Below are 27,474 nucleotides of genomic sequence, written 5' to 3'. Positions count from 1 at the left end.
TTTCACAAATGCATACGATGATGCAGTTACAAAAGGATAAAATAAAATAAAATAAGCTATCAAGGAAAAATCTAACAAAAGATGTAAGGTATATCTAAGAAAAAGGATGGAAGAAATTCCTGAAATATATTCAAGTAGACATGAACAAGGGAAAATCACATCATGTTCTTGCATAGGAAAACTCAGTATATACTAAAACCAATTGTCCTTAATCTAAAGTATAGACTGAATTTGGCCTCAGTGCAGATACCATCAGTTAGTTACTGTAACTAGGTATATGACTGTAAAATCTTACAGATGAAAATAAAAATAAGGATAGTGAAAAAATTCTGGAAAAAAAAAAAGGTGAGGGTGGGTAGTTCTATGACATGTCTTGTTTCATGAATAGACTTATAAATCAGGGGGAGATAAATATTCATAAAGATACCAAGGTGCATAAGGAGCTAATAAGAAATAAAACTAGAATGTGATTAACATCTTTAATACTTGTATTTATGAACGTGATATTCCTATCAGAAAGATTAAAAAATTTATTCTTCACATTCTATGCCAAGATAAAGTTCCAATGAAAGATAAATACATTTGGTAAAAAAAAAAAAAAACACCTCACATCTTCTGATAAGGTTAATTCTGACAGGTTTTACCAGATTTAGTGTTTCTAAGGATGGGCACACCCCCAGGGTTCCCTACCCTGACATTTTCAGTGATATCGCTCCTCCTGAGCCCCAATTAGAATGTGAACAAAAAATCTGTCTGCTTCTTTCTTTAAGAAACTAAAAATAAAGATGCCTATCTACACAGGATGCCCAAATTATTCCGTCAGTGGACATAAGTGAGGAAAGGCACTGAATTTCAGACCCACAGAAGCATCATGTTCAGCCAGATAGGAAATGTCTCCCTGAGGCCAGAGCTTCATCATTCACAGGTGATCAAAGGCTTTCACAGGCTCTGCATTTCTCTTCAAACCACACCTTCCACACGGGCTTAGCCCTGAGAATATGACACCAAATGACAGATGAACATGTCACAATTCACTGATTTCTAGCAGATCTGTGCTCTGTCAATGATCCTGTAGAGGCACAGAAACACTAGGATTTGTCCTCAAGCCATTTACCCTGTGCAGATACACTTCTAGGTTTGGAGAGAAGCTTTGATCTTCATTGGGACCCTTGCTCTGTCAAACCAGCTTCTCTAGAAGTAGGATGTTCTCATCTCTCTTGAGAGTCTCCATCTCAAGGTAACTCCCCATGCCAATATTACTGATTTAGTAAAGTTGAAAGAGGAATAAGTAAGAGGAATGCTATGCTGTGGGTGAGACATAGGATTCCTTCACCTGATTAATATCTCTAATTTATCCAAATATTGATAAATAGAGATTTGTTTCTCAAAGGTCAAAAAAGAGAAGCAACCCCAGAACAAACAGGATGTAGAAAATAGAATTAATTCTGCATGGGATTGAGCATAAGCTTAGCCATATGGTATTAACTCTACTCACTAAAAACTTTCATCTGTGGAAGTACAATGTAAGCTCAGACAGCTGGACACTAAGAGCATGTGTTCATAACTAGAATCCCATGCTTGCATCACAGAGCAGTGGAACAGACCCAAAGAATCCTTAAGGGTAAAGTAGGGGACCAAAAGGGGAAGATGAAGCCACAGTCTGCCCTAACCTCTGGTCTAACTGATGCTACTCTCATCTTGACCCAATATGATCTTCCCTCTCTTCTCTGGGCCTCCCTACTTCCCACCTCCATCATTTCACTATATCTCACCTACATTTTATAACAAGTCAAGTTTTTCCCTTTATGTTAATCCATACCTAGCCCAAATATCAACTGTGCCTATCAGAACTCCTCAAAAATTTCATGCCTGACTCCACTGACTCCATGGCTTTGAAAGTCTAAGGTTCTCCTAATTCCCTTTTTTGGAATTTTTATAATTTCTATGTATTTATAGTCTCAGGGTCTCAACTATCTTCAATTTAGTCTTCTTGGCAAAATCAGTCAACAGAAACATAGAATCAAGTCTCCCCTGTGTCAATTTAAAAATCAAATTCATCTGTTATTTTATCATCAAAAAAATTTTGTTGTGGAATAGCCAAAATAATTGCAATTTGGGATGTGCATGCTATGGCAAACCAGAGGCAAATACGGCAAAATAAGGAGGAAAGTTACTTTTAGAAAGAAAAGGGGATCTGTTCTAAAAAAAATATCCATTTGGGGAAGTAAGAGTTTGGGGCTACAAAGGCTTCTCAATGGCTGAACTACAGCATTTCAAATTGGCTGGGTGATTACTAGGTGAGAGAAAAATCTTCCTTCAGAAGTAAGGTAGTTTTACTTCCTGTCCAAGATACAAGCATCCATCTCATCCTTTTTGCTGTAACTGATGAAGTGTGATAGTGTGTCAGAGCTCCCTCTACAGGCTTCCCAAGTCTAATTTAATTAAGGTTTCTTTATTAATTTCCACATTGTCTACCTTTTTTTTCATTTTGTTATTTTTTATTATTATGTTTGTAATTGCAGTAACATTGGATTATAACAATATATAGCTTTCAGATATACATCGTGATATATTTTGAATTCTGTGTAGATTACATCATGTTCACCCCCCAAAAACTAATTATAGTCCAGCTCCTCACATGTGAGCTTAATCACCCCTTTTGCCCTCCCCCCTCCTTCCTTCCCCTATAGTAACCACCAATCCAATCTCTGTTGCATCCAACACAGGAGCAACAAAGTATATAAGCATATAAAGCAACTATTAACAGACCTAAAGAGAGACAATGACAGCAGCATAATAATAGTTGGGGACCTTAACACCCCACTTACATCAATGGATAGATCATCCAGACAGAAAGTCAACAAGGAAACAGTGGCCTTAAATGAAACACTACACCAAACGGACTTAATAGATATATATAGACCACTCCATCCAAAAACAGGTAAATACACATTCTTCTCAAGTGCACATGGACCATTCTCAAAGATAGACCACATTTTGGGAAACAAACCAAGCCTTAATAAATTTAAAAAGATTGAAATCATATCAAGGATATTTTCTGACCACAATACTACAAAACTAGAAATCAACTACAAGAAAAAAGCTGGGAATGTCACAAATCATGGAGACTAAGCAACACGCTACTGTGCAACTATTTGATCAATGAGGAAATCAAAGGAGATATCAAAAAATATTTAGAGACAAATGAAAATACAACATATCAAACTTATGGGATGCAGCAAAAGTGGTACTAAGAGGGAAATTTATAGCAATACAGGCCTACCTCAACAAAGAAAAGAATCTCAAATAAACAGGCTTACCCTATACCTGAAAGAACTAGAAAATGAAGAACAAACAAAGCTCAAATTCAGTAGAAGGAAGGAGATAATAAAAATTAGAGTGGAAATAAATGAAATAGAGACTAAGAAACAACAGAAAAGATCAATGAAACTAAGAGCTGTTTCTCTGAGAAGGTAAAATTGACAAAACCCTCAGCCAGACTCACTAAGAAAAAAAGAGAGAAGACTCAAATAAATAAAATCAGAAATGAAAGAGGAGAAATTACAATGGGCATCACAGAAATACAATGGATTATAAGAGAATACCATGAAAAGCTATATGCCAACAAACTAGATAACCCAGAAGAAATCGATAAATTCTTAGAATCATACAACCTCCCAAAACAGAATGAATAAAAAATAGACAATTTAAATAGACCAATCACAAGTTCTCAAAACTTGTCTCTTTGGGAGAAAGGGAGGATACTGCAACTGACCTGGAACCTGAGATTCATCCTGAAAATCAGCCACTTCCTCCTCTTCCTACCCCTTCTTTGGGATTCCTACTCAAATGAGATGATTTTGATAAGTTACTCCTGAGTTTTCAGAATACACCCTTTTCATGGCATCAACATACTCTCTCTTCTGCTCCTACCACAGTACGGGCTGGAAGACTTTAAATTCCTAGTTCACTGTTCTGTGTGATCCTCTGCTACAAGAGTGGTTCACAGACAGCGGGCTTCTACATGGAGGCCAAAATGTACGTTTCTCCTCCTCTGTGTCAGGTGTCCTCCCAGTCATGCCTCAAAATTCTGCTACAGCAATGGGGATTTGGGCTAGATTCACCCATCCCTGAAAAAGCAATCACAGGGGGACCTGTTCCATCCCTAGGGACCACAGCCTGGACTCAGATCTTAGAAATGTGTCCAGGAATAAAGTGGGAAGAGGAACAGGCAAAGATCAGGCTATCCTGGGGATTGAGTTTAGGATTCCTTACCTGATGTATGTCTCTGATTCACCCAAATATTGATAGATTCATTTGTAGGGGGAAGAAAAACAAGAGGAACTCAGAACAAACAAGAAGTAGAAAACGGGATCAATGTTGTATGGAATCCACGTTAAGTTCAGCCATAGTGTGCCAAGCATCCTCAGAAAAAAAATAATAGTTCTTCATCTGAGGCACACTGTGGCCTCGGAAATCTTGGCACTGAGAATGCATTATCCTCACTGGAATTCCACGCCTGCATCACAGAGCAATGGAACAATCCTGAAGGATTCTTAAGGGTGAGGATGGAGACCAAAAGGAGAAAGGAACCCACAGTCTCTCTCCTACTAACTCCTTCCTGGCCCAACATGATTGCCCTGCTCTTCTCTGGGCCTCCCTACCTTCCGTCTCCATCCTCTCATCACATCTCACCTACGCTAAGGAATGACACTCTAGTCCTTCCACTTATGTTCATCCACATGTGACCCAAATATCACCTGTGAATAGCTTCGCTCCTTAAAAATTTCAGGTGTGACACCATCAAATCTATGGCCTTAAAAGTCTGAAGTTTTCCCGGGCATTTTTACTAATTCCAATAGATTTGCACTCTCAGGATCTCTACCATCCTAAACTTAGTCTTCCCTGCAAAATCTACCAACCCAAGCAGAGAATTCAGTCCCCCTTTTAATTACCTCACAAAGGAATCTGTTTGTTTTTTTTTTAAGAAGGTTCAGTGAGCCATATGGCCTTTATTAAAGACACTGTAAGATGACACATGGAGAGAGAGATGTCAGTATACCCTATAGCAAATGACTTAATAACCTCTTATAGTAATTGCTTTTCTTGTAAAGTCCCTTCTGTGCTCCTCTGTCATTAAGGACTCTCAGCTCTTCCCTTTCCAACTATGCAGTGTCCCACCCTGTTGATCACTCTCTGCTTTCTCCAAGGTCACCTCCCTGCCCAACATTTTACATTTTTTACCGTGTTTATAGTGATCGATTTGCTTTCCAAAATTTACACCCTACCTGCGCACCTAAACCCATCCTTGCTAAGAGAGTATGTGAGACTTCTCTTAGCAAAATTCAACCTATTAAGAGGGGGTGGAAGTGTGTTTGTGTGTATATATGTATGTATATATGTGAGTGTTTATACATGTGTATATAATCACACATACAGATAATTTCAGGAAGTATGAAGAGTTCAAGATTTTACCTGATTTGCTAGCAAATAAGTTAGCCCAGTTTTCCCAGATGCAGTTAGAAGATACAAGACTCCTGAGACAGAGGAAGGGACTTTGTTATTAATGGCACAGAAAGTAACATAAGCCTAATACTTGCATTGATTCCCTTTGCCTCCCAAGCCTCACACCTTCCCAGCATTTGCCCAAAAACATTGTATTTATTTTCCTGCATGGCAAACAAATCTGTTCTTTATCCCAGAAGGAGATACTATATCTACCTTCCAAGGCTGTTTTCTACACAGATATCCTTGGGAAAACAGGCAGAAAAATCTATAAATGATTCTGTCCACAAGATGCAGAAACTTGAAAATCCCATGGATATCCACTCTTCATTTCTATACTGTTTTGGCTTTTGGAAAATTTTCCCACAAATACACCACTCCACTGGATGTTCTGATTAATCACAGGCAACAGAGCCTGAGATCAATTTCATTCATCACTGGATTGAGATTACCATCAATGGGACTCCATGTGGCAGGATCAGGCTAACCAGCAGTACTGACCTCATTTTTTTTTTTTTTTTGAGGAAGATCAGCTCTGAGCTAACTACTGCCAATCCTCTTTTCACTGAGGAAGACTGGCCCTGAGCTAACATCCATGCCCATCTTCCTCTACTTTATACGTGGGACGCCTACCACAGCATGGCGTGCCAAGCAGTGCCATGTCCGCACCCTGGATCTGAACTGGTGAACCCCAGGCCACTGAGAAGTGGAACGTGGGAACTTAACCTCTGCGCCACAAGGCCAGCCCCAGTATTGACCTCAGTAATGCACCCAAGGGTTTCAGACTCAACCAGCTGAATAAATATCATAAGCCATCAGGACATGCCTTAAGAAGTCAGAATACATATGGTCCAGAGAGTATAAAAGGTGACAGGGACTAGTTCCAAGGGTCACAATGGTGTAGCCAGAGTCAGCTGACAGTCATGCTGAAGATGTCAACAACGGTGAGGCACGACTGATAGCCTCGAGAGGCAAGTCAAAGTTCCAGTGGAGGGGTCAAGGGCCTTCCCAACAGTAATACAAGCATAACAAACAGGAACTTGTTTTCCTTTCACTAGGAAACCACAAGTCTTGCATGCAGTGATGGCCTCTGCATCAGAGACAGAGTTGGGGTTGGTCATCAGCTTCATGATGGTCACTCTCTCCAGGGAATAGGCCACAATAAATCCTTCCCTATCGATAATTATTTTAAATGTCAGAGGACTTAACTCACCAATGAAAAGATGCAGAGTGGCTGGATGGAAAAACCAAGATCTAACTGTACTCTGTCTACAAAAAAACTCACTTCAGATTCAAAGACACACATAGGCTGAAAGTGAAAGGATGGAGAAAGACATTCCAAGCAAATGGTAACCAAAAGAAAGCAGAAGTGGCTGTATTTATGTCAGATGAGATAGACTTTAAGTCAAGAACTCTCCCTAGAGACGAAGAAAGCCATTTCACAATGATACAAAGGTTCAATTCAACAGGAAGATACAATAACTGTAAATGTGTATGCAGCCAACATCAGAACACCAAAGTATAATAAACAAATAGTGACAGATCTGAAAGGAAAAATGGACAGAAATATGATATAGTAGGAGAATTCAGTATCCCACTTTCAATAATGGATAGAACATCCAGACAGAAAATCACTAATGAAACAAAGGACTTGAAACAAAACTACAGACCAAGTGAACATAGTGAATGTATCAAGAACTTTTCACTAAACAGCAGAAGAATACATATTCTTCTCAAGTGCACACAAAATGCTCTCCAGGATAGATTGTGTGTTAGATCACAAAACAAGTCTTAACAAATTTAGGAAGATCAAAATCATACCAAGTATCTTTTTCAACCACAATAGAATGAAACTAGAAACCAGTAACAGCAAGAAAACAAGAAAATTCGCAAGTACGTAGCGACTAAATAACACACTCTTGACCAACCATTGATTCTCCCTGTTTGTCACTGGTTGAACCTCTTTGGTGTACAGCAGACCAGGCTTGCTTCCTAGCTATTTTAAGTTAAATGTTTCAAAAATGTAAGGTAAAAGCTTAGAGTTTTGTGGACCACTTCTATTGGAAGCTGAGATGTTTTCTTCTTAACAAATTGAAAATGATTTAACTCAAAGCTCTTTGTGATCCCATGGAGGTGTGAGCTGCCTGCAAGAGACTGCCAGCCATCCAGGTGCTGGGGGCTCAGGAACCTCAGGGAAGGACCAATATGAGGCAACAATTGGATCTGAGAACATTAGAGTCTCCCCCAATTAGAACAGTTTATTTATCCAAGAGGAGGGACTGCATTTGTCTGTGTAGGTGACAAAGAGTAAAATGCGGAATGCAAAACTCTGCTTGTGCAGAATGCTCAATTTCCTACTGACTCTCATCAGAACATAATTCTATTTGTATTGCCCAGTCACCTAAGAAGCAGAAATGTAGCCCTGGACTCAGTTCTAGGCACTGGATATTATCCTGTGTTTGCTTCAGTAATTAATTTCTAAATATATGTTTTCACTGTATTCAATTTTTCTTTATCTTTCTTCTGAGACTTATGTGGAAGAATAATTTTAACTTGAAAATTGTAAAATATTTTAATCTAAGCTTTTGTTTTCTATTTCCATATGTTTTGTGTTCAGTTTGGCTGTTGAGGCCACAAAAGGTATCATCATTTGGAGATACTTGGATTTGATTTTTTTTTTTTTGATGAGGAAGATCGGCCCTGAGCTAACATCCATTGCCAATCCTCCTCTTTTTGCTTGAAGAAGATTGTTGCTGAGCTAACGTCTGTGCCAACCTTCCTCTATTTTGTATGTGGGATGCCACTGCAGCATGGCTTGATGAGCGGTATGTAGGTCTACACCCGGGATCCAAACCCGTGAACACTGGGCTGCCAATGTGGAGCATGTGAACTTAACCCCTACGCCACTGGGATAGCCCTGTGGGTTTGATTTTTAAATAATGAAAAATTAATTTTGCAGTATTTCCAGAGACATTTGATAGGGATATTTATTCTTTTATAGAACAATAAAAATAGTAAAACTAGATTTTCACATATTCGGTAGCATCATTTATCCTCTTTAGATTTTTAATTTGAAATACCTGAGTTAATATCTCTTTTTTTGTGGAAATTCTAAAGGTGATATTGGCTGGAGTCTGAGCTGGCCAGATCACAACTTTACAGGTAGCAGAAATTTCATTCTGTCAGAATGCTCATATGGGATAATGAACTTAAATCTCTAAAGATACGAAAGTCTGCTAAATCTTGATCTTAGTTGTGTGTGCAATCAACACCTTAGCATCCACGGAAACAACTGTCACAGCCCCATCTTCGTATACAATGCAGAACTTCTGTTCTTTGGCATTCCAGTTCATCCTTCAAAACACTGATTTATTTCTTTGTCTGTGTGAGTGTGAGGAAGATTAGCCCTGAGCTAACATCTATGCCAATCTTCCTCTACTTTGTATGTGGGATGCCTCCACAGCATGGCTGATGAGTGGAGCAGGTCCACCCCTGGGATCCGAACCTGAAAACAGTGGGCCACGGAATTGGAGGCTGGCCCCCAAACACTGATTTATTTCTATTTACATTGTTTATCATCTCCTCATACCAAGAAGCTATTTTCACAAATTTAAAAAAAAATTTTAAATTAAAAAAAAAAGTGTTCAGACTTCTTCTCCTGATAAAAGCAAACAGATGCCACTTGCATGACATCCATCCACCATCTCACTGAGTCTCTGTTTTCATGGCTGGGAGTTAGATCTTATAACAGGTGAGGGGTGAAAAAGATGAGAGTGCATTTTAGTATGAATTCTCAATTTATTTTTATGAATATTATTATGAGAAAAAATCAGAGTATCCAGGCACTCACTAGAAAAGCGGCTTGTTTCAGTAAAGAACTTTTTCAGGAGAAAGTGCAGCCATAGGTAAACACAATGGGTGTGAGATAGTGGTTTCACGAGAATCAGTGAGGTTGCCTAAAGGACTAGGTGGTCCCTCTAAGAAGGAGTGCAATGTGTGTAAGGGAGCCTATGTCCACATCATTCTCTGAGAATAACTGACCTTCCTCCCTCAAGATGCCACCTGGACCATTACTGTCAAGTAGCCTGAGTGTCCTAATATTTACCTGGCCTTTCAGGCTGACAGAAGAAATTTGGCAAGGACAGAAATTCCCAGAGACCTCTCCTGTGAAGGAAACCAGTAGCATTTTGTGGAAGGAATCCGTTTCTGGGGATGATTATGTTGATTTAACAATGAGCTAGTGCTCTAATTTCCCTGTACACAGTTGTGACCACATAGGTAGGGCTGTCAGGAGGGAAGTTTGTGAATACCATGGTTGTCAATGTTATCAACATGGGACAGGAATTGCTTCTGAGTTTCTGATGAGATTTTCAGGATGCTCATGCCCCTGAGATGATCAACATCTCAATTTTTTCATGATAAAATTACATTATTTATTGATGTGTATTTTAATCTTCTAGTGAGATAATGTCAGAAATGAAGAAAACACAACAATCCAGAAGTAGGAATTGACAGTCTTTGTTTTCCCACCCCATCAATTATAGTAAATAACCCAGTGAGAGAATCACAGTTAAGAGTATGAGGAAATACGTTCCAAAACAAATTTTTTTTCACATTGTTTAATAAAATACACAGCACACATTAGGGAAATTTTCATAAAATAATATGGATGATAACAGGTTCTCCTTGATAATTCCTTGTTCTATACTAGTTTCCTAGTACAGCATAAATCAATCACCAGTGCAAACTATATCTTTCCAGACCATCTTACGCACATTTCAGATGCAGGATAATACATAGAGTAATAACATACAGTGCACTGCTACTTTTTGATAATATTTTACACAAACATTACATTGCAATATTATACCACCAATTGCTTTTACTAATCAAGACTACTTTTGAAGACATTTCCTAACATTAAAAAGTATGAATGTACCACAGTTTATCTATATTTTCTCATTTCAGACTTAAACGTTTTGTTTTTGTGTTGTCTAGACTGCGCAACGCTTCTACAAAGATCATTGTACTTTCTGGATTTTGAACATGTGTGAGTATTATCGGGGTGGTTCTGAAAAGTGGAATTGATGGCTCATAGGTTGCGTGAGCTATATTTTATTACACAACAAATTATACTTAAATTGAGCAGCTTAAAACCACAAGCTTCTATTATCGAACAATTTCTGATGGAGAAAAATCTGGGAACAGCTTTGCTAGGTGGGTTTGGGTCAGTGTCTTTCATGAAGTAGCAGCCCCACTGCCTACCAGGTCTGCTGGCATCTCAAGGCTTGGCTGCAGACCTTCAGTTTTCCTCTTAACCCTAGCTTCACAGCAAATAATGAGCCTTACCTATTTAGATTCTCTGAAATACAATGGAACATGTCAGAAAATCACTATGTTATCAGATTAGGAAATAGAAGCTCATGATCAAAAAGACATAAATGTAAGGAAATGAAAGGATTCACTGAGATAATTATAAAACCTAATTTTGAATATCCAACAAACATTTAGTTACCTATTAAATTTTTTTCATTTACTCTTATATTGTAATGTGTAGTGATCGTTAATAAATGAAATGTTCTCTGATTGAGTATGTTTTCTAAGTTAATTTACTGATCAAAAAACTTCCAAGGACAAAAGTCTATTTACTCGGTGACCAGTTTTCTCATCCAATGTTTCATCTGTTGGGTCACATTAGTAGATCCTCTCATTGGTATGTCATGTATTCCTGAAATAAACCCTTCTAATAATTAATTAAATAATAATAATATAATATAATAATAATTAAAATTAATATTTTAATTAAGAATTTTTTATGTAAATTAATAAATTATTTTGGTTTATTTTAAAATTTTTGGTATCAGGATATAATAGTCACAAAATCTTTCTAATAGATTTCTCTTCTTTTCTGTTTTGTAAAATAGATTTGAAAGATGCCTACCCAAACCTTGAAAATATGGAGAAAGGAATTTAAAAAGCAACCAGAAAGTTGTGTTAATGTTTCCAGTATTTAAATGCTATTTATGGTTTCCTGCTTTACAACTCTTTTGTTTGTTTGTTTCCTCTTCTTCTCCTCAAAGCCCCCCAGTACATAATTGTATATTCTAGTTGTAGGTCCTTCTGGTTGTGGCATGTGGGACACCGCCTCAGCATGGCTTGATAAGTGATGCTGTGTCCGCACCCAGGATCTGAACAAGTGAAACCCTGGGTCTCAGACGTGGAGCAAGCAAACTTAACCACTCTGCCACAGGGCCAGCCCCTTTACAATTCTTTTAAATTCAGGTTTAATATTTGATATTTTAGAGAAATCACCTTTTTATTTTTAACTTTCTAATTTATTGGTATAAGGTTGATTATATTTGTCTCAAGATGTTTTTAAAATCTCTACACTATCAGTGTTTCTTTTTTCTACTATTTATTCTTAATATTAAATGTGACTGCAGAATTCAGGAACCCTCGAGACCACCATCAGATTTAATAATTAACTAAAAGGACTCAAAGAACTCACTGAACACTGTTATACTCATAGTTAGGGTTTATTACAATGAAAAGCTACAGATTAAAATCTGCCGAGGGAAGAGGCACATAGGGCAGGGTCCAGGAGAGCTCCAAAGCAAGAAGCTTCCAGTTTTCCTCTCCCAGTGGAGTCGTCGTGGACAGTGCTGACTTCTCCCAGGAATGGGATTCTCGATTTGAGGTTTCGATTCTGTAAGTCTTATACTCTTGGATATTTCAAAGGAGCAACACCCCTCCACAAACAAAACAACTCCGTGGACTTCACCCCCAGAGTCCTCCTCCTTAGCTCCTCTATCAATGGTGCACACCTGCACATAGACCCATGACCCCATGTTGGGAACATGGAGTCCACTCTGAAGCCTCTGTCTTCCCAGCAGGCTAATTGGTAGCATTGCTTAATCCAGAAGGTTCTGCCTTCTAAAATCCAAAAACCTAGTCTTTTTTTTCTGACTGTCATATTCATCAGCTCGGAGTTGAATTTCTATTAAAACCTCCTGACCTGCTTCCTGTGCACATACTGCCCCTACCAGGGCATTCTGCCCATTTTTTACCTAAAAGTATTTTTTAAATACGCTACCAAAAAAAAAAGCTATATCCAAACATATACATATGTTTTTTTATTTCAAGACCTGAGGTAAGACACACAACCTGGTCTTCAATAACTCGCAGTGTGTGACAAATTATTTTGTCTCCGGCTCTATCCAGGGTCATTTGCCACAGAGCAATCATTTTTCCTTCTCATGTTCTTGATTGATTTCTCTTCTTTTCCACTTTACTAAACTCTTCTCACACTTTTAATTCCAGGTAAATTTTAATTTGTTGGGTTTAAAGCTACACACTCATAAACTTTCCATTATCTCCAACTTATTAAATACCCCATTTTTAAGGGATTCTTAGACTCTAAGCTTCTCCAGTGCAACATTTAATAATAAGGAAATTCAAAAAGCATTTTACAGAATATTTAGTTTAGTGCCTGCTGTGCCTACTACATTATGGATTCCGTCTATTTTTCACACTCTCTGTGAATGCCCATTCTGGTGCTTAAACATCTGGAAGAAATGAGTTACTCATTGTATGCACATTGCAAAAAGAACAAGGAAAATAAAATTTACAGCTATCTAAACAGTTTATGGAATTAGGCATTCCTTCTGCAGGAGGCAGAGAAGATCCTGAGTCCTTTGGACTCATGACTCAAAAGAAAGGGGCTGACTGATGGGAAACATAAGGCGAACATAGCAGTGATGTTTAGCTGCCACCAGCTAGGATGATCAGAAAGAGCCAAGTCAATTGAAAAGATGGAGGAGAGGGTGTAAAAAGATACAAAGGTGCTCACCAGAACAAGGATGCTTTGGGTGGCTCTAGTCACAGAGGAGGATCTGCGGGAGATGCCGTTCCTGTGAATGTGTTGGACTCGCTGCTTATGTCCGTACAAGGTGAAAACCATGTAGATGCTGGCCCAGATCATGAGCCCCAAACACACAACATCAGGAGCGGTTAAAACTGCTGCAAGGAGTGATTGCGTGATCGTGTCATTCCACATCCCAGAGCAGAATCCCAAATCTTTTTTCTTTGTGATGGTCTTGTTATTCCACTTACCCGCCACATAAAGAGGAAAAATGATATTTACCAGCATGTACAGGATCCAGAACACGGTAATGCAGGGACCAGTGCACCTGAGAACTTGTACTTTAAGTTCTGCCAACCTGGAGTTCCAAGGACTGATGGTGATGGCCTGGAAGACACTCAAGAGGCAAGTGGTGCCAAGGGACACACCTCTGCCCAGTCTGAGAACATAAAAAACAAGTTTGCATCCAAAATCACTGAGGAAAATCTTCAACCCAAAAGCTTCCACTGTCTGGGGGACTCCTCTAAAGGCAATGACTAAGGAGTTGGCTACAGTTAGGTGCTTGAGAATCAAGCCGGTGGACCTTGCTCTGCATCCAGTGAAGTAAAAGAAAATATAACGATAATGAAGAGAGCAATTCCCCCAAATCCCAAATATAGTCTGTGATAAGAACACGACTCCTATCATCAAATCCCTGGTGGCAAATGTGCCATTTCCCCACGAACATGCATTCATAGTCAGAGGATCCTGCATAGAAACATGAGTGCTGTCTTATCTTAGCAAGTGAAATCCAATATTCTCCACTGACCATTAATTTCCACTTATAAATTCTTACTAACACATATTTTCCTTTCCCTAAGAGATTTGCTAGCTTTAAATATTTTCTTGTTAGCTAAGACCTAAATCTATGCACACGATGTTCTTCATGTTTTATTTATAACTTTACAACAACTATATGAGTTATATAATTTCCCTTTTACGGGCAAGGAGACCTAGGCATACAGAAGCTAAGTGATGTTTCTAAAATCTGCCACTAGCTTACCTTCTTTCTCATAAGGGGCAGCTTCAGTAGCTGACAATGAGCTTAATCGCTCTGTTGGCACAACCTCAGACTTAGTTATGTTTTTCTAACACTCCACACACAAATGCATTTTCATGTGTATATTTTGTTCATTTTCTAAAAAGACAGATTGTGCTTTCTTTTATAATTGTGCTTGTAGCAATTTACCACTTATGCCTGGTTGCTTATTTCATAGGCAAATATCACCTATAAATGTTCAGAGATCCAGATAGAATATAGATGCCCTGATCTTAGCATAATCCTAAAACAATAACCATCTGAGACAAAGTGAAGGTTATTGAATGCACAGGTGGTTCCATGTTGGAATAAAAAGAGGAGACTTCTGCCTCCCCACCACGAGGAAGTGTACAATTGAATAATTACGTGCTAAGTAATGGGACATGAAACATGAACAGAAGAAAAAACATTGGACATGAGACCCTAAATTGTTGAAAATATACAGCACATGACTACACGCCTGTTAGTGAAGGATTATTAAATAAGACTCTACTGTAATAATGTCAGAATTGCTAAAGACATTAAAACATATGCTGGTTATACAAAGATGAATACAGAGGTATAGAAATTTCCTCACTGAGTGAGTTTAAATAGTAGGAAGATGAGAAGTAAGCCTGAGAGTGGCATTACAACTATTTTTTGAAACCAGAGAAAATACCACAAAATAATTTAATATTGGAAACCACTGAAGCCCCTGACTTTTTTTTCTACTATTGAAAAATCTAAAGTCATGAAGCTATCTTTTCCTTGAACGTTCCTTCTCTGACTTCCAGATGGAAAATTGTCTTACCATAATCAACAGACACAAGAGGCTTTTGTCAACACACAAGCATCCATTTTTGGGTAGTTCTATTAAACATATTACATACCTAGAGTAAGTTAAAAAAAACGATATCTGCTACTATTCTATATAATAGATTATTCAATTAGCTCCATCTTACCCATTATCACAGGCAAACATTTATTTTAGAAGTACATCTACTAATCCTGGAAATGTTTCCTTGTTTCTTGCAGGGAAGATTGAATAATAAGCAAAATAATTTCCAAATCACCATGCTATAGGTTTGTGGGGGTTTTTTTGGTGAGGAAGATTGGTCCAGAGCTAACATCTATGCCAATCTTCTATTTTTTACATGGGATGCTGCCATAGCATGGCTTGATGAGTGATGCATAGGTTCATCCGAACTTGTGAACCCCCAGCCACTGAAGCAGAGCATAAACACTTAACCAATACACCACTAGGCTGGCCCCTAGGATTTTTTAAATGAAGATTTCCTTGCAGAATCTATATATATTTCATTGTTGCAGAGATTAAAAATCAATCTCTACAATCTACACAGATTGCAATAAATTACATTAGGAGCAGCCAAGATTAAGATAGGGTCTAGAGCCACTGGTCAGTCTCCACGTGCCTCAAGAATTATCTTCCTTCCTGTGTGGCTTTGGCACTGAAGCTGTTTCTACCCTAGAAGAATTGCTTTTCCAGACATGAGCACTTACCCAGTCTCCTGACAAGTCCTCCTTCCCTCACAGACTCTGCCTTTCAGAGTGAAATAGAAAATATTCACCAAGTTCTTTCCTGCTCTCAGGACTGTGGGCTCAGTGTGATGATCACAACAGCCAAAGCGTGTATAAGAAGGAGGCAAACAGACCCTCAGGTACAGGGTTGTGATTCTGTAACCTCTCCCCTCAGAACTGCAATTATCTTTTCACCTATAGCAGCAATAACAGTGCAGCCTTGGGGAGCTGAGAATATTTTTGAAAAACTTTGTCCCAGTTACCAATTGTCAGAAACAATTACAAGTATCTAGTGAACACTCTTATGAAGAGGCCGATGAGATTAGGAGAGGCTCTTTCTTTCCCATGATCCCTGGGGGCAGACAGGGTCTCACAGGAGAGAGCAGGAAAGCCTGAGGGCTGACACTTGAGGGACTGGCTGTGTAGCATGTTGGCCTTGCTGAACTATCTGCTTCCCTGAGAAGTCCTTCTACCCAAAATCTCTCTTCAGACCCCTGAGCTGCCCCATATTTTATGTTATGGGCAGAGAAATGGAATCACTCACAAAATTCCTCAGAAGGATTTTTACTTTAGTAATAGTCATGGGAAGAACATGATGTCAATAATTGATCATTGAAATAATTGGGTTAATTTGTATAACCCAAAACAAATAATTAGAAAACCTTAAAAGTATGAACATTTTCCAGGAAAATATACTTTACCAATATTGATCCCAGTAGAGATAGGAAGTCGACACAGAACAATATTGACAGAAGGAAAGGAGAAGTTTATAAAAGTGTCCTGCACAAATAAAATCACCAATATTAGATGGCTTAACACAGAAATTCTACCATTACTTTAAAGATTGGATAAGCCCATGCTAACTATCCAATTCAAGGGCATTGAAAAAGAAGTAAAACTTCCAAATAATTTTAGGACATTAAATAGAACACAGATACCAAAACTTCCAAAATCGTACCAAACAGAATACAATAGAAAAACTTTACATCTGTCTATAGACGCAAAGATGTAAAGTGAATACTAGCAAATGCATTGCAACAGCCCATTAAAAAACAGTAAACGGGGGCTGGCCCTGTGGCCAAGTGGTGAAGTTTGCTCGCTCCACTTCGGAGGCCCAGGGTCTCACTGGCTCGGATCCTGGGCGCAGACATGGCACCGCTCATCAAGCCACGCTGAGGCAGCATCCCACACAGCACAACCAGAGGCACTCACAACTAGAATATACAACTATATACTGGGGGCCTTTGTGGAGAAGGAGAAAAAAAAAAGAAGAGAAGATTGGCAACAGATGTTAGCTCAGGTGCCAACCTTAAAAAAAAGTAAATGATAACCAAGTGCAGTTTATTCCTGGAACTCAAGAGTGACCATAGTGATGTAGTTCATCATATTTATAGAGATAAAGATAAAAATTCTGCGACAATGTTCATCAATGTAAAGACCTCTATTTGGCAGAATTCAACATGCATTGATGTTAAGTGAAAACACTTAAAAATTAGGAATTTGTGGATCTTTGATAACCTGATGAAACAAAGTCTTCGCCTATTCATTGGGAAGCACTAGAGAGAGTCCTACTAAAGTCAAGAACAACACCAATAAGCACAAGATTGCCCATTCTATTTATTAAACATTGTGCTGGAAGTATACCCTTCTGGGAATCCTAAAAAGACACTCCTTAGAAGGGCCAGCCGGGTGGCGTAGTGGTTAAGTTTGAGTGCTCTGCTTCAGTAGCCCAGGGTTCACAGGTTCGGATCCTGGGTGTGGACCTAGCACTGCTAGTCAAGCCATGCTATGGCAGTGTCCCACATAAAATAGAGGAAGACTGGCACAGACGTGAGCTCAGCGACAATCTTCTTCAAGCAAAAAGAGGAAAACTGACAACAGATGACAGCTCAGAACCAACCTTCCTCAAAAAAAATTTAATTGAATTCAAAAAAAGACACTCCTGGGTACGAAGAACATAGTCATGAGAAACTAGGCCCACCCAGGTCTCAAAATGTCCCCCAAACACACTACCCTTTCCTCTGTCCTCATAGCCTCTCACTCAGTAACTGATATTAAACCACTCCACAATTGGAGGGAATCCCTGTAGATGGCCTCTTACATGGAGGCAGAAAGATGGGCTCTCCTACCCCAGCACTCAGAATTCTCTATTCTCTGAATTTCCCTTTGGAGCCTACAGCTCCTGATGTAGACATAAGCAACCGTTAAAAAACAGGCTGTCACATTTCTATACAGACCATCTATGACCTTGGACTGAGAGGAACGTCCTGTGGTTTCCTGCAGATCAAAGATTGTACTCAAGTGAATTTCAGACAAGCTCAGTCCATGACTGAATCTCCTTCAAGACATCCTAAGTGCTATTTCTCAAATGTGACAGCACTTTAGAACTACCTAGGAGCTTAAAAATTAATAGAGATTCCGATGGAATTGCTCTAGGTGGCTGACATCAGGGTTTTTGAGATGCACTGTCCTAGATGACCATATGGAAAATCCTATGGACTTCAGTGCTTGTCAAGTTCGAATATATCTTGTTATATTTTGTGTGGAGTTCCTATGAATATTTAAGTTTTAAAAGAATTAGGATGTGGCTTTATAAGAAAATGTAAAATTTGGGCCATTTCGGTATTAATATGAATTATACTCCCTATCTGTTTTCATGCTTTCGTAATTTACACAATACGCTTTCTTTTCATTGTTTGGATAGAGTTAATTATTTTAAAGATATTTAACACGCCGATATCACACCAGATTGTCAGAAAAAATGTTTTAAAGCAATGGATTGGTGGCCTAAATTATCAGATTCCCCTCCACCCACGTGCCCAGGTCCTTGTCCCACGAACGACCCTGAACCTGAGCCCGGAGTTTTGTCTATGCCTTACGGGTCCATGGCGAATGGATATAGCAATTATGTTCTGATGGAAGTTGGTATAAAATTGCACATTCCGGACAAGCAAAGTTTTTCATTTCACCCTGCAATTTCTATCCCCTTCACAGCCAACTCCAGTCCTTGATTGATCAAATAAGCCATTCCAATTGTCCAAGCTATAGATATTCCCGGATCAAACCACCGCCCTACATCCATCCCCACCCAGGTCCCAGCGCCCCTGCTTGTCTCTCTCGTTCCCAGGAAACGTGTCGCACCCGCTAGCAAAAACAGCTTTTGACTTAAACCGTTTTCAGCTTATTTAGAGGAAAACACCTCAACTTCCAACGTAAGTGTCCCACATCACCCTAAGCTTCTACCTTAAATTGTCTGCAACATTTACTTAAAAGAGGCAGGAAGCAATTCTGCTCCACATCACACCAACTAAATAAAAACCGATCCAAACCCAGACGTTCCAGCTCCGTAGCGCAGATCTTGAAACGCCTGGGGTTCGGAGGGTAGGCTCAGGCCCCGCCCCTTTCCAGACCCCACGGCTACACCCGCTTCTCTCGGATTGCAAGATGCTCCCTGCCGAGCCCGGGCCACGGCCCAGGCCCCGCCCAGGCCCCGCCCCCTGCACCTTCCAGCACTGGCGTCCGCGCAGTTTCCGGCAGACCCGGAAGCGGATCCAGAGGAGCAGAGGTCACGCTCTCCTGAGGGAGATTCATTTCTGGTTCAAGCTTGAGCTTGGCGGCCCTTCAGTCCGCAGGTCCCCGCAGCTGGGGTTTGGGGGTCGCCGCGCACTTTCAAACCCCCGCACGCTCTCGTCCCTCTCACTGTGGTGAGCCCTGGTGTCGCCGTGAGACCTTCCGAGTCCTGGGATCCGCGTCCGTTACCGGTTAAAATGGCTCCAAGGCCCGTCCCTGCTCCCTTTCTGCCTTCCGGCCTTGAGGACACCACCTGCCTGGTCGTTTTCCTGCTGAAAACCACTCACTGGCCCTCCTCACCCATCCCTGTGCCGTGTAAAGCCCTCCCTCGGTACGTGGGTTCGCGCCCTTCGCCCCGGCGGGTGGCCGCCCCTTGGCATCGGGGGACGCGTCTCCACGTGCAGCCCGGGTCGCTGCCCTCTTGCTGGTCCTGGGATTCCGCAGACCTCACCCTGTCCTGAGACAGCGCCTCCCATCATCGCGTTCTCCTGGGGCGGGACCTGCCTCTCCCCTGGCCTCCCCTTCGCAGTTACTACTCCCGGGGAGTCCCCCACTGGGCAGGGTGACAGGCTCCTGTCCTAGGAAACCTCGTGCTTCTTCCAACCCAAGGCTCATCCCATGACGGTGCTGGTCGTGGTGTGTTTACAGTCCCAATGGCCCACCGGAAAGTGTTCTTCCCACGCAGGGGACGTCTTTATTCCATTCGTGTATCCTCAGATTTGACTTAAATTTGATCCCAAATTTATTAACTTTTCAATTTCCAAATTACTTTTTCCTTTTAAATATATTGGGTCAGGTTCAGATGAGATTCAATGCTTTTGTAGTCATTATATGTTGAAAGTATTGTTCAGTGTCTGGTAAATAACTTTACACTATTTCATGGTTGCATTTCCTGGGGGTGTCATAACAAAGTGCTACAAGTTGGGTGCCTTAAAAGCACAGGAATTTATTGACTCATAGTGTTGAAGGCTAGAAGTCCAATAAATCAAGGTGTTGCCAGGGCCACTTTCCCTCTGAAACCTGTAGGGGAGGATCCTGCCTTGCCTCTTGTAGCTTCTGTTGTTTCCTCGCAATCTTTTTTTTTTTTGAGGAAGATTAGCCCTGGGCTAACTACTGCCAATCCTCATCTTTTTGCTGAGGAAGACTGGCCCTGAGCTAACATCCGTGCCCATCTTCCTCTACTTTATACGTGGGATGCCTACCACAGCATGGCTTGCCAAGCAGTGCCATGTCCGCACCCGGGGTCCGAACCAGCAAACCCCGGGCTGCCAAAGCGGAACATGCACACTTAAGGGCTGTGCCACCGGGCCAGCCCCTGCTGGCAATCTTAGGTGCATTGGCTTCTAGATGCATCACTCCAATCCTCCGTCCTCACAAGGTGTTCTTTCTGTGATTGTCTTTTCATATGGTGTTCTTTCTATAAGGACACAAGTCATATTGAATTAGAGGTCCGTTCTACTCCAGCATAACCTCATCTTAACTAATTCCATCGACAATGACCCTATTTCCAGATATGATCACACTCTGAGTTACTGGGAGTTAGGACTTCCACATGTCTTCTCTGGAGGGGACAAGATTCAACCCGTAATAGTAAGGATATTGACTATCTTTTATACTAACAAAAACTAGTTTAACCAGATCACCTAATATTCAACACCTTCATTTGCTCCCTTATGGTGTCTGTTCAACGTCAATAACGATGTGGTTCAGTCTTTAATCCTGTCTTTCTTATGTCCTTCAGTAAAGTTTTATGGATTCTTCACACAAATCTGAAAATGCCTCGTAAGAAGAGGTCACAGTCTATTTGCTAATGGGGATGCAGGCTGTTTCTCTTTTTGTTTGTTTGTGTTGTTTTTTAATTACCACTACTAAAGAAGAAAGATCGATGTCAGTATATTAAGGATTTGCCCTACGTCCTCAATTCTCTGGTTAGTCCTAACAGTTAAAATAAATGGTCTGCTTTTTCAGGTTTGTAATCATGCCATCTGTGAGTAATAGTTCCAGCTATTTGATTCTCTCTTCTTGTTTCCTTCTCTTGCTTTTTCTCTGGGTCCTGGCTCAGGCATCCTGTGCGGTGGTGAATGGCTAGAGCCCTGACCCGGCCCCTAGTCTCAACCTCACTTTCATGGAAATGCTCCCAGTGTTTACTGCTGGTTATAATGCTTGCTGAAACGTTCTTGCTTAAAAATATTGACCGTAAAAATAAAACAGCCAGTTATTTTACCAGCAAAATGGGTTTATTTAGAAGTAGCAGAGAATTGCAATTCAGGACAAGCATGCTATAGCAAAAACTATAGGCAAGTCCAACAAACACAGGAGAGGAATGTTACCTGGGAGGTGGTGTTTTGAAGGAAAGTCCATTGGAGAAAAGTGAGAGTTCAAGGCGGTGATGCCTTCTCATTGGCTAAGGTGCAACAGTTCCCATTGGCTGGGCTTGTTTCCAGGCAAGGAGAAATCTTCCTTTCTCCTGCTTGGGTGGTAAAGTAGAGGCACTTTCCTGCTGGGAATGCAAGGTAGTGTCTCCTGTTGGGGTATGTAATTGACCTGGAGTGGTAATGAGAGCTCCCCCATGAGGCCTCCTGACTCCGTTTTAGATTTCCTTTACTCCATTTCACAAAAAGAATTTTTAAAATTTCATATTTATCATGATTTATCAAATATCTTATTCAAGGATTTACTGCAGTGCTCAAATATTTTTTTCTATTTAAGTCTTATTTTAATGTATAACGTCAGTCAATGTTGTAATATTGAATCTTTTTTAAATTACCAGAATAAACTGAATTTGGCTAATGTTAATTACTAACTGGCTAAATCTGAATGACTAAAGTCATATGTATATTTTTATATTATGTATTTAATGGAGATTCAAGTTAAAATTTTCTCTTTTTTTTCATTTTGTTCATTTATTTTAATAACCTAATAGAATAATTGAACAAACTTATTTTTCTTCCTTAGAAGAAAAATCACTTTGGAACAATATCTGGCTTAAAATTGATCAGACCTTATTAGGATTTAGAGGCTTCTAATCCCTTTTAATCTGTACATTAAAATTGGTTATTCAGATTATTTTTCAGTCAGTATTTGTAACATAATCTCCTAGGCAATACTGCATTTCCCTTAATTATATAGATTTTTATAATGGAAAGTTGCTGTACTATTTTACTTTCTGAGCAGAACTATATAAGGGCTCCAGTTTCTCCACAGCCTGCATAGCAATATTTTCACTCTTTTGTATTTTAGCAGGTGTGATATTTTGTTATAGCTTTGATTTGCATTTTTCTAATGCCCAGTGATATTGAGCATATTCTCTTTTGCTTATGAGCCACTCATAAATCTTCTTTGGTGAAATGTCTATTCAGGTCCTTTTCCTATTTCTTTTTTAATTGGGTTCGTTTCTTAGTGAGTTGTAAAAGTTCTTTTCATACTGTTCTTTTGGAAATGTCTTTATTTTGCTTTCATTTTTTAATGATAGTTTTACTGGATATAGCATTCTTGTTTGATTTTTTTATTCTTTTAGTACTTTGAATATTTTATTTCGCTGCCTCCTTTTGTTTACTGTTTCTGATAAAGTACCAGGCATTAATCGTATTGCTGCTCCCCTCTATGTGATGAGTCATTTCTCTCTTGCGGCTTTCAAGATTTTCTCTTTGGCCTTGGCTTTTAGCAGTTTAACTAAAATGTGTCTCTTATGACTTCTGGATTTTGAGTTATAGTTAGAAAGGTTTCCTTATTTCTATATTATAGACAATACATTTTTATCATGTTTATGAGGGTTTTTTTACATTTACATCTCTGATCCTTTTGTACCTCATTCTGACATATAGTTTGAGGTATTGAATGAATTTCCTCTTTTTCCAAATAACTACCCTGTCATCTCAACACCATTTTTAAATAGTTCATCACTGACGAAGAAACAATGCAGTGTCTTAACTTCACACACTTAATGGGATCCATTCTAAAGACAAAAGGAATTACAACGTGGGCCAGCCGATGGCATAGTGGTTAAGTTCATGCACTGTGCTTCGGCAGCCCAGGGTTCACAGGTTCAGATCACAGGCACAGACCTACACCACTCATGAAGCCATGCTGTGGTGGCAACATCCCACATACAAAATTGAGGAAGATTGGCACAGATGTTAGCTCAGCAACAGTCTTCCTCAAGCAAAAGGAGGAAGATTGGCAACAGATGTTAGCTCAGGGCCAATCTTCCTCACCAAAACAAAAAAACGGGACTACAAAGAACATTTCAGATTTCCTTTAGTTGTATACCATGTTTAGTACCATTGCCATTGTTATTTTGAAAGTATTTCCTTTATATTGTAGGCAACAGGAAATAATGATGTTAGCAAAGTTAAGGTTCAGGGGCCAGCCCAGTGGCCAAGTGGTTGAGTTTGCATGCTCCACTTTGGTGGGCCAGGGTTTCACCAGATCGGATCCTGGGCACAGACATGGCAGCACTCATCAAGCCATGCTGAGGCAGGGTCCCACATAGCAGAACTAGAAGGACCTGCAACTAGAATATACAGCTATGTACTGGGGGGCATAAGGGAGGAGAAGAAAACAAAAGATTGGCTACGGGTGTTAGCTCAGGTGCCCATCTTTAAAAAAAAAAAGGGATTCAGTAAATTGAGAGAAAAAAGCCAGAAGTTTAAAATTGATTTGAAAATAAGAACAGGAACGCAAGCATTCTTTTCCTACTTCTGTCCACTGAAAATGCCTAAAAGCAGTGTCAGCCCAACAGTACCCAGATTGTGTCTCTATTGTCATTTCCAAACAAAAGGAACCATGGCTCTTTGAAGAAGTGGCTGATCTTACATCTGGAATAGAGAAAGAATAAAGTGAGCCTGGGAGAGCTGGCTAGTTCCAAAAACATGGAAATTTTCAGTAACTGATGGAATCAAATCAGAAGAAAACAAAGTACTGTAAAGAGGATATCATTGCTACTATTGTGAACATTTGGACCAATACAAGGGATATTGACTTCTGTAATTTGAAGCACACTGATTCAATTAAAATCTATGGCTCCATAATAATAATCTAAAAAGAAAAGGCCAAAATTATTTATCAACATTCCAGGTATTTTTTTTTAAGATTTTTTTTTTCCTTTTTCTCCCCAAAGACCCCCAGTACATAGTTGTATATTCTTCGTTGTGGGTCCTTCTAGTTGTGGCATGTGGGACGCTGCCGCAGCGTGGCTTGGTGAGCAGTGCCATGTCCGCACCCAGGATTCGAACCAACGAATCACTGGGCCACCTGCAGTGGAGTACGCGAACTTAACCACTCGGCCACGGGGCCCGCCCCCAGGTATTTTTTTAAATGACTGATTACTTTAGCAAGTATTAATTAAAGAAGCAAACATCCTGCCTTTACAACGAGATCAATATTAGATGTAACCACATAGTCTCACTTTATAAGGGAAAGCCTTACTATGTAGAAATATTCCAGTTAATAGATGTAGAAGTAATGTCAGAATTAGAAAAACAAGGTTTTTAAAACGAAATAATCTAAAGGAAAAGTCTCAATTACTCTTAAAATCAACTACTTAATAATTTATTAAGTAACATCACACAGGTTGCGACCAAGCCAACCTTCTGGAAAGGTCCGAAATGCACCTTGGGAGCACGGCCGGACTCCCATCTTCTGGCTGTTCCTTGACTCTGAACTACGTTTCCCAGAAGTCTGTGAGGCATACCGGTATTAAGGCCGTGTAGAGTTGCATGCTGGAGAACTGAGCCGCTGCGCTTCCAGCTCATTGGATTCCCGGGTTTTTGGACTACATTTCCCAGAGGTCTCCGAGGCTCGGCCCTCCTAGGAATCGCCCAGTTGCATGCTGGGAGACGCGCTTACTGCGCGAAGGATTTTTTTGGGCGCTCCGCGTTTCCCGAGACGTAGTCGTCAGTTAAGCTCAACCCTTTCGCTGCTTTCCGACGGTGTGCTGGTCGCTGGGCCCCAACCGGTGAGCTGTTAGCATCCCAGGACCGGGCTAGCGCGGGATGCGGCGCGGGATGGCGGTGACAGAGACGCGCCGGGCGAGGAGGCCCGAAGTGGAGCCTCGGCCTGTGGCTGCGGAGAGAAGTGCGAGCGTGTGTGCGGGTGTGTGTATGTGTCTGTGTGTCTGTCAGGGCCGGGGGCCGGGCCGTGTCCCGGGACGAAATGTGCGTGGGAGCGTCGGTGGGTGACGGGACAGGCCTGTCCCCGTGGCTGTGACGCACTTGCGCGTGAGTGTGTGTGCGGGTGGCGCAGCCGGGCCCCGTCCCCGTGGCGGTGACACGCGTGCGCGGGGGCGTCTGCCGGGGTGACGCGGCCGGGCTGTGGCTCCGCGGCTGTGCTGCGTGTGAGTTCCACGCGCGTGGGCGCTGCGGGGGTGGCAGGGCCGGGCACCGTGTCTCCGACGTGGGCGTCAGTGGGTGTGACGCGGCCAACGTGTGTCTCCTAACGGTGTGTGCGATTGTTCGGCTGCGACTGGACCCGGATTGTGCTCGGGTGATTGTGTGGCCACGGATTGAGTGAGCACAGGTGTGTGTGACAGTGTAGCCGTAGCTCTGATGTCCCGGCTGCTCCCTCTGCCTTCGCTTACTAACCGTGCACCTGCGTAGACGCGATGGCCCCCAAAGGGAAGTCAGGCTGAACGCTGTAATGAAAATGGCCAAGGAGGGCGCAGACGTGATCTTGAGATGGCAATTTGAGAGCTGGAAGGGCTCTCCATACAGGCTCCCGGAATGACAGGATGGAAGGGCCTCAGGAATAAGACTCCTTTTTTGGAGGGGAGAGGTCCCTGACTTGGAGGTGGGGGTAGGGACATAGTTACATAATTCACAACCCCGATTGCTAGAGCCTGGTCCCCTGGAATCTCTGAAATACCCAGGCCTCAGTTCCCCCTTATTTCTGATTGGTTTTAGATGTGACACGGGGACAGGTGTGGCCTTGGAGGGTGTTTTCTGATATAGTCTGTGCTCCAGCAAAGCCCTAGTGTCTCATTCTATCCTTTTTCCCCCAGGCCAGCCGTCCTCCAGAAAAAGCATCCTGTGGACTGAGGAGGAGAAAGAATCGCTACACATCTTAAAATCAAGGTTCAGATGAGTTACCTTTTTGTTCAATAAATGATTTGAGTGTGCAGGACTTAGGAATATTTGCTTTCTTTGGCCCCAAATGACTTCCCTAAGAGCGATTTCTCTCAGTAATTCCTTCCCAAGAGGTGTGACGGGCCACGCAGGTGAATTCTCCAGTGTGCTTCCTGTTGACCAGCCCACTCTAGTGAGCGCTCACATATTCATTTGGCAAATTGTTCCCATCTCCCGATGTTCCCTCCTTTTCTAAGAAACTCATGGTATAAGAAGGGTTCTATTGGGAGGTTGATGTTTGTGCTTTATTTTAGAGTGTGATTTGGATTTTTTAGTTTTTAGGTGGAGTCAAACGCTACTTATCTTGGGTCTTTTCCACAGGCCTGACTTTCAGAGCACAGTAAGAAAGAAGAAGGTTTGATTGTTTTAGTCAGTAAATGGCAAAGTTACCAGCTTTGTGAGGCTTTTAAGAGTGGGGTTTGAGCAAAGGTCTTTGTCATCAAAGGCAGGGATGTTTTTCAGTAATTAATAAGCAGAAATTTGTTGTATCAGCCAGGTGTTGCTTGAGGTCTGACAGTTTCAGTTGGTTTCAGCTGCATCTTTGTATGAACTGTGAGAGGCAATATGGTTTGATGCTGAGTATGAGTTTTGGACCTAGAGCAGAGTTTGGCAAACTTTCTCTGTAAAGGATCAGGTATTAGATATTTTACGCTTCGTGGGCTACCTATGGTTGCATATTGTTGTTCTGTTTTAATAGATTTTATTTTTTAGCATGGTTTTAAATTTACAGAAAAGTTGCAGAGGTAGTACAGAGAATTCCCAGATACCCTGCACCCAGGTTCCCCTGTTATCAGCAACTTATGTCAGTATGGGATATTAGT

General features: G+C 40.9%; 2 protein-coding genes and 1 long non-coding RNA gene across 3 annotated transcripts in view; 2 read left to right on the top strand and 1 right to left on the bottom strand.

Annotated features, from left to right (window-relative positions):
• LOC124251512 (zinc finger protein 665-like) overlaps positions 1 to 27,474 on the top strand; it is a 120,302-nt gene that overhangs the window by 81,146 nt on the left and 11,682 nt on the right. Inside the window, exon 8 of the mRNA XM_046684381.1 lies at positions 4,992 to 4,996. Coding sequence (XP_046540337.1) covers positions 4,992 to 4,996 — 5 coding nt within the window. The remainder of the gene's footprint in view (positions 1 to 4,991; positions 4,997 to 27,474) is intronic.
• On the bottom strand, positions 13,157 to 14,062 carry LOC124251543 (vomeronasal type-1 receptor 4-like). Its single transcript, XM_046684419.1, has one exon. The coding sequence runs from the start codon at positions 14,051 to 14,053 to the stop codon at positions 13,157 to 13,159; it is 897 nt and encodes a 298-aa protein (XP_046540375.1). The 5' UTR covers positions 14,054 to 14,062.
• On the top strand, positions 25,267 to 26,651 carry LOC124251545 (uncharacterized). The gene is made up of 2 exons (XR_006891772.1): positions 25,267 to 25,488; positions 26,530 to 26,651. It is a non-coding gene; the product is annotated as an uncharacterized LOC124251545 (long non-coding RNA).

Source organism: Equus quagga, chromosome 13 (genome assembly GCF_021613505.1).
Source record: "Equus quagga isolate Etosha38 chromosome 13, UCLA_HA_Equagga_1.0, whole genome shotgun sequence".
Taxonomy (NCBI): Eukaryota; Metazoa; Chordata; class Mammalia; order Perissodactyla; family Equidae; genus Equus; species Equus quagga.
The sequence above is the reverse complement of the archived record's forward strand: the minus strand, read 5'-3'. Positions and strand labels throughout refer to the sequence as shown.

What these genes read in the sequence shown, in the direction of transcription:
- LOC124251543 (XM_046684419.1), bottom strand. Translation starts at nt 14,053, where the DNA reads ATGATAGGAGTCGTGTTCTTATCACAGACTATATTTGGGATTTGGGGG.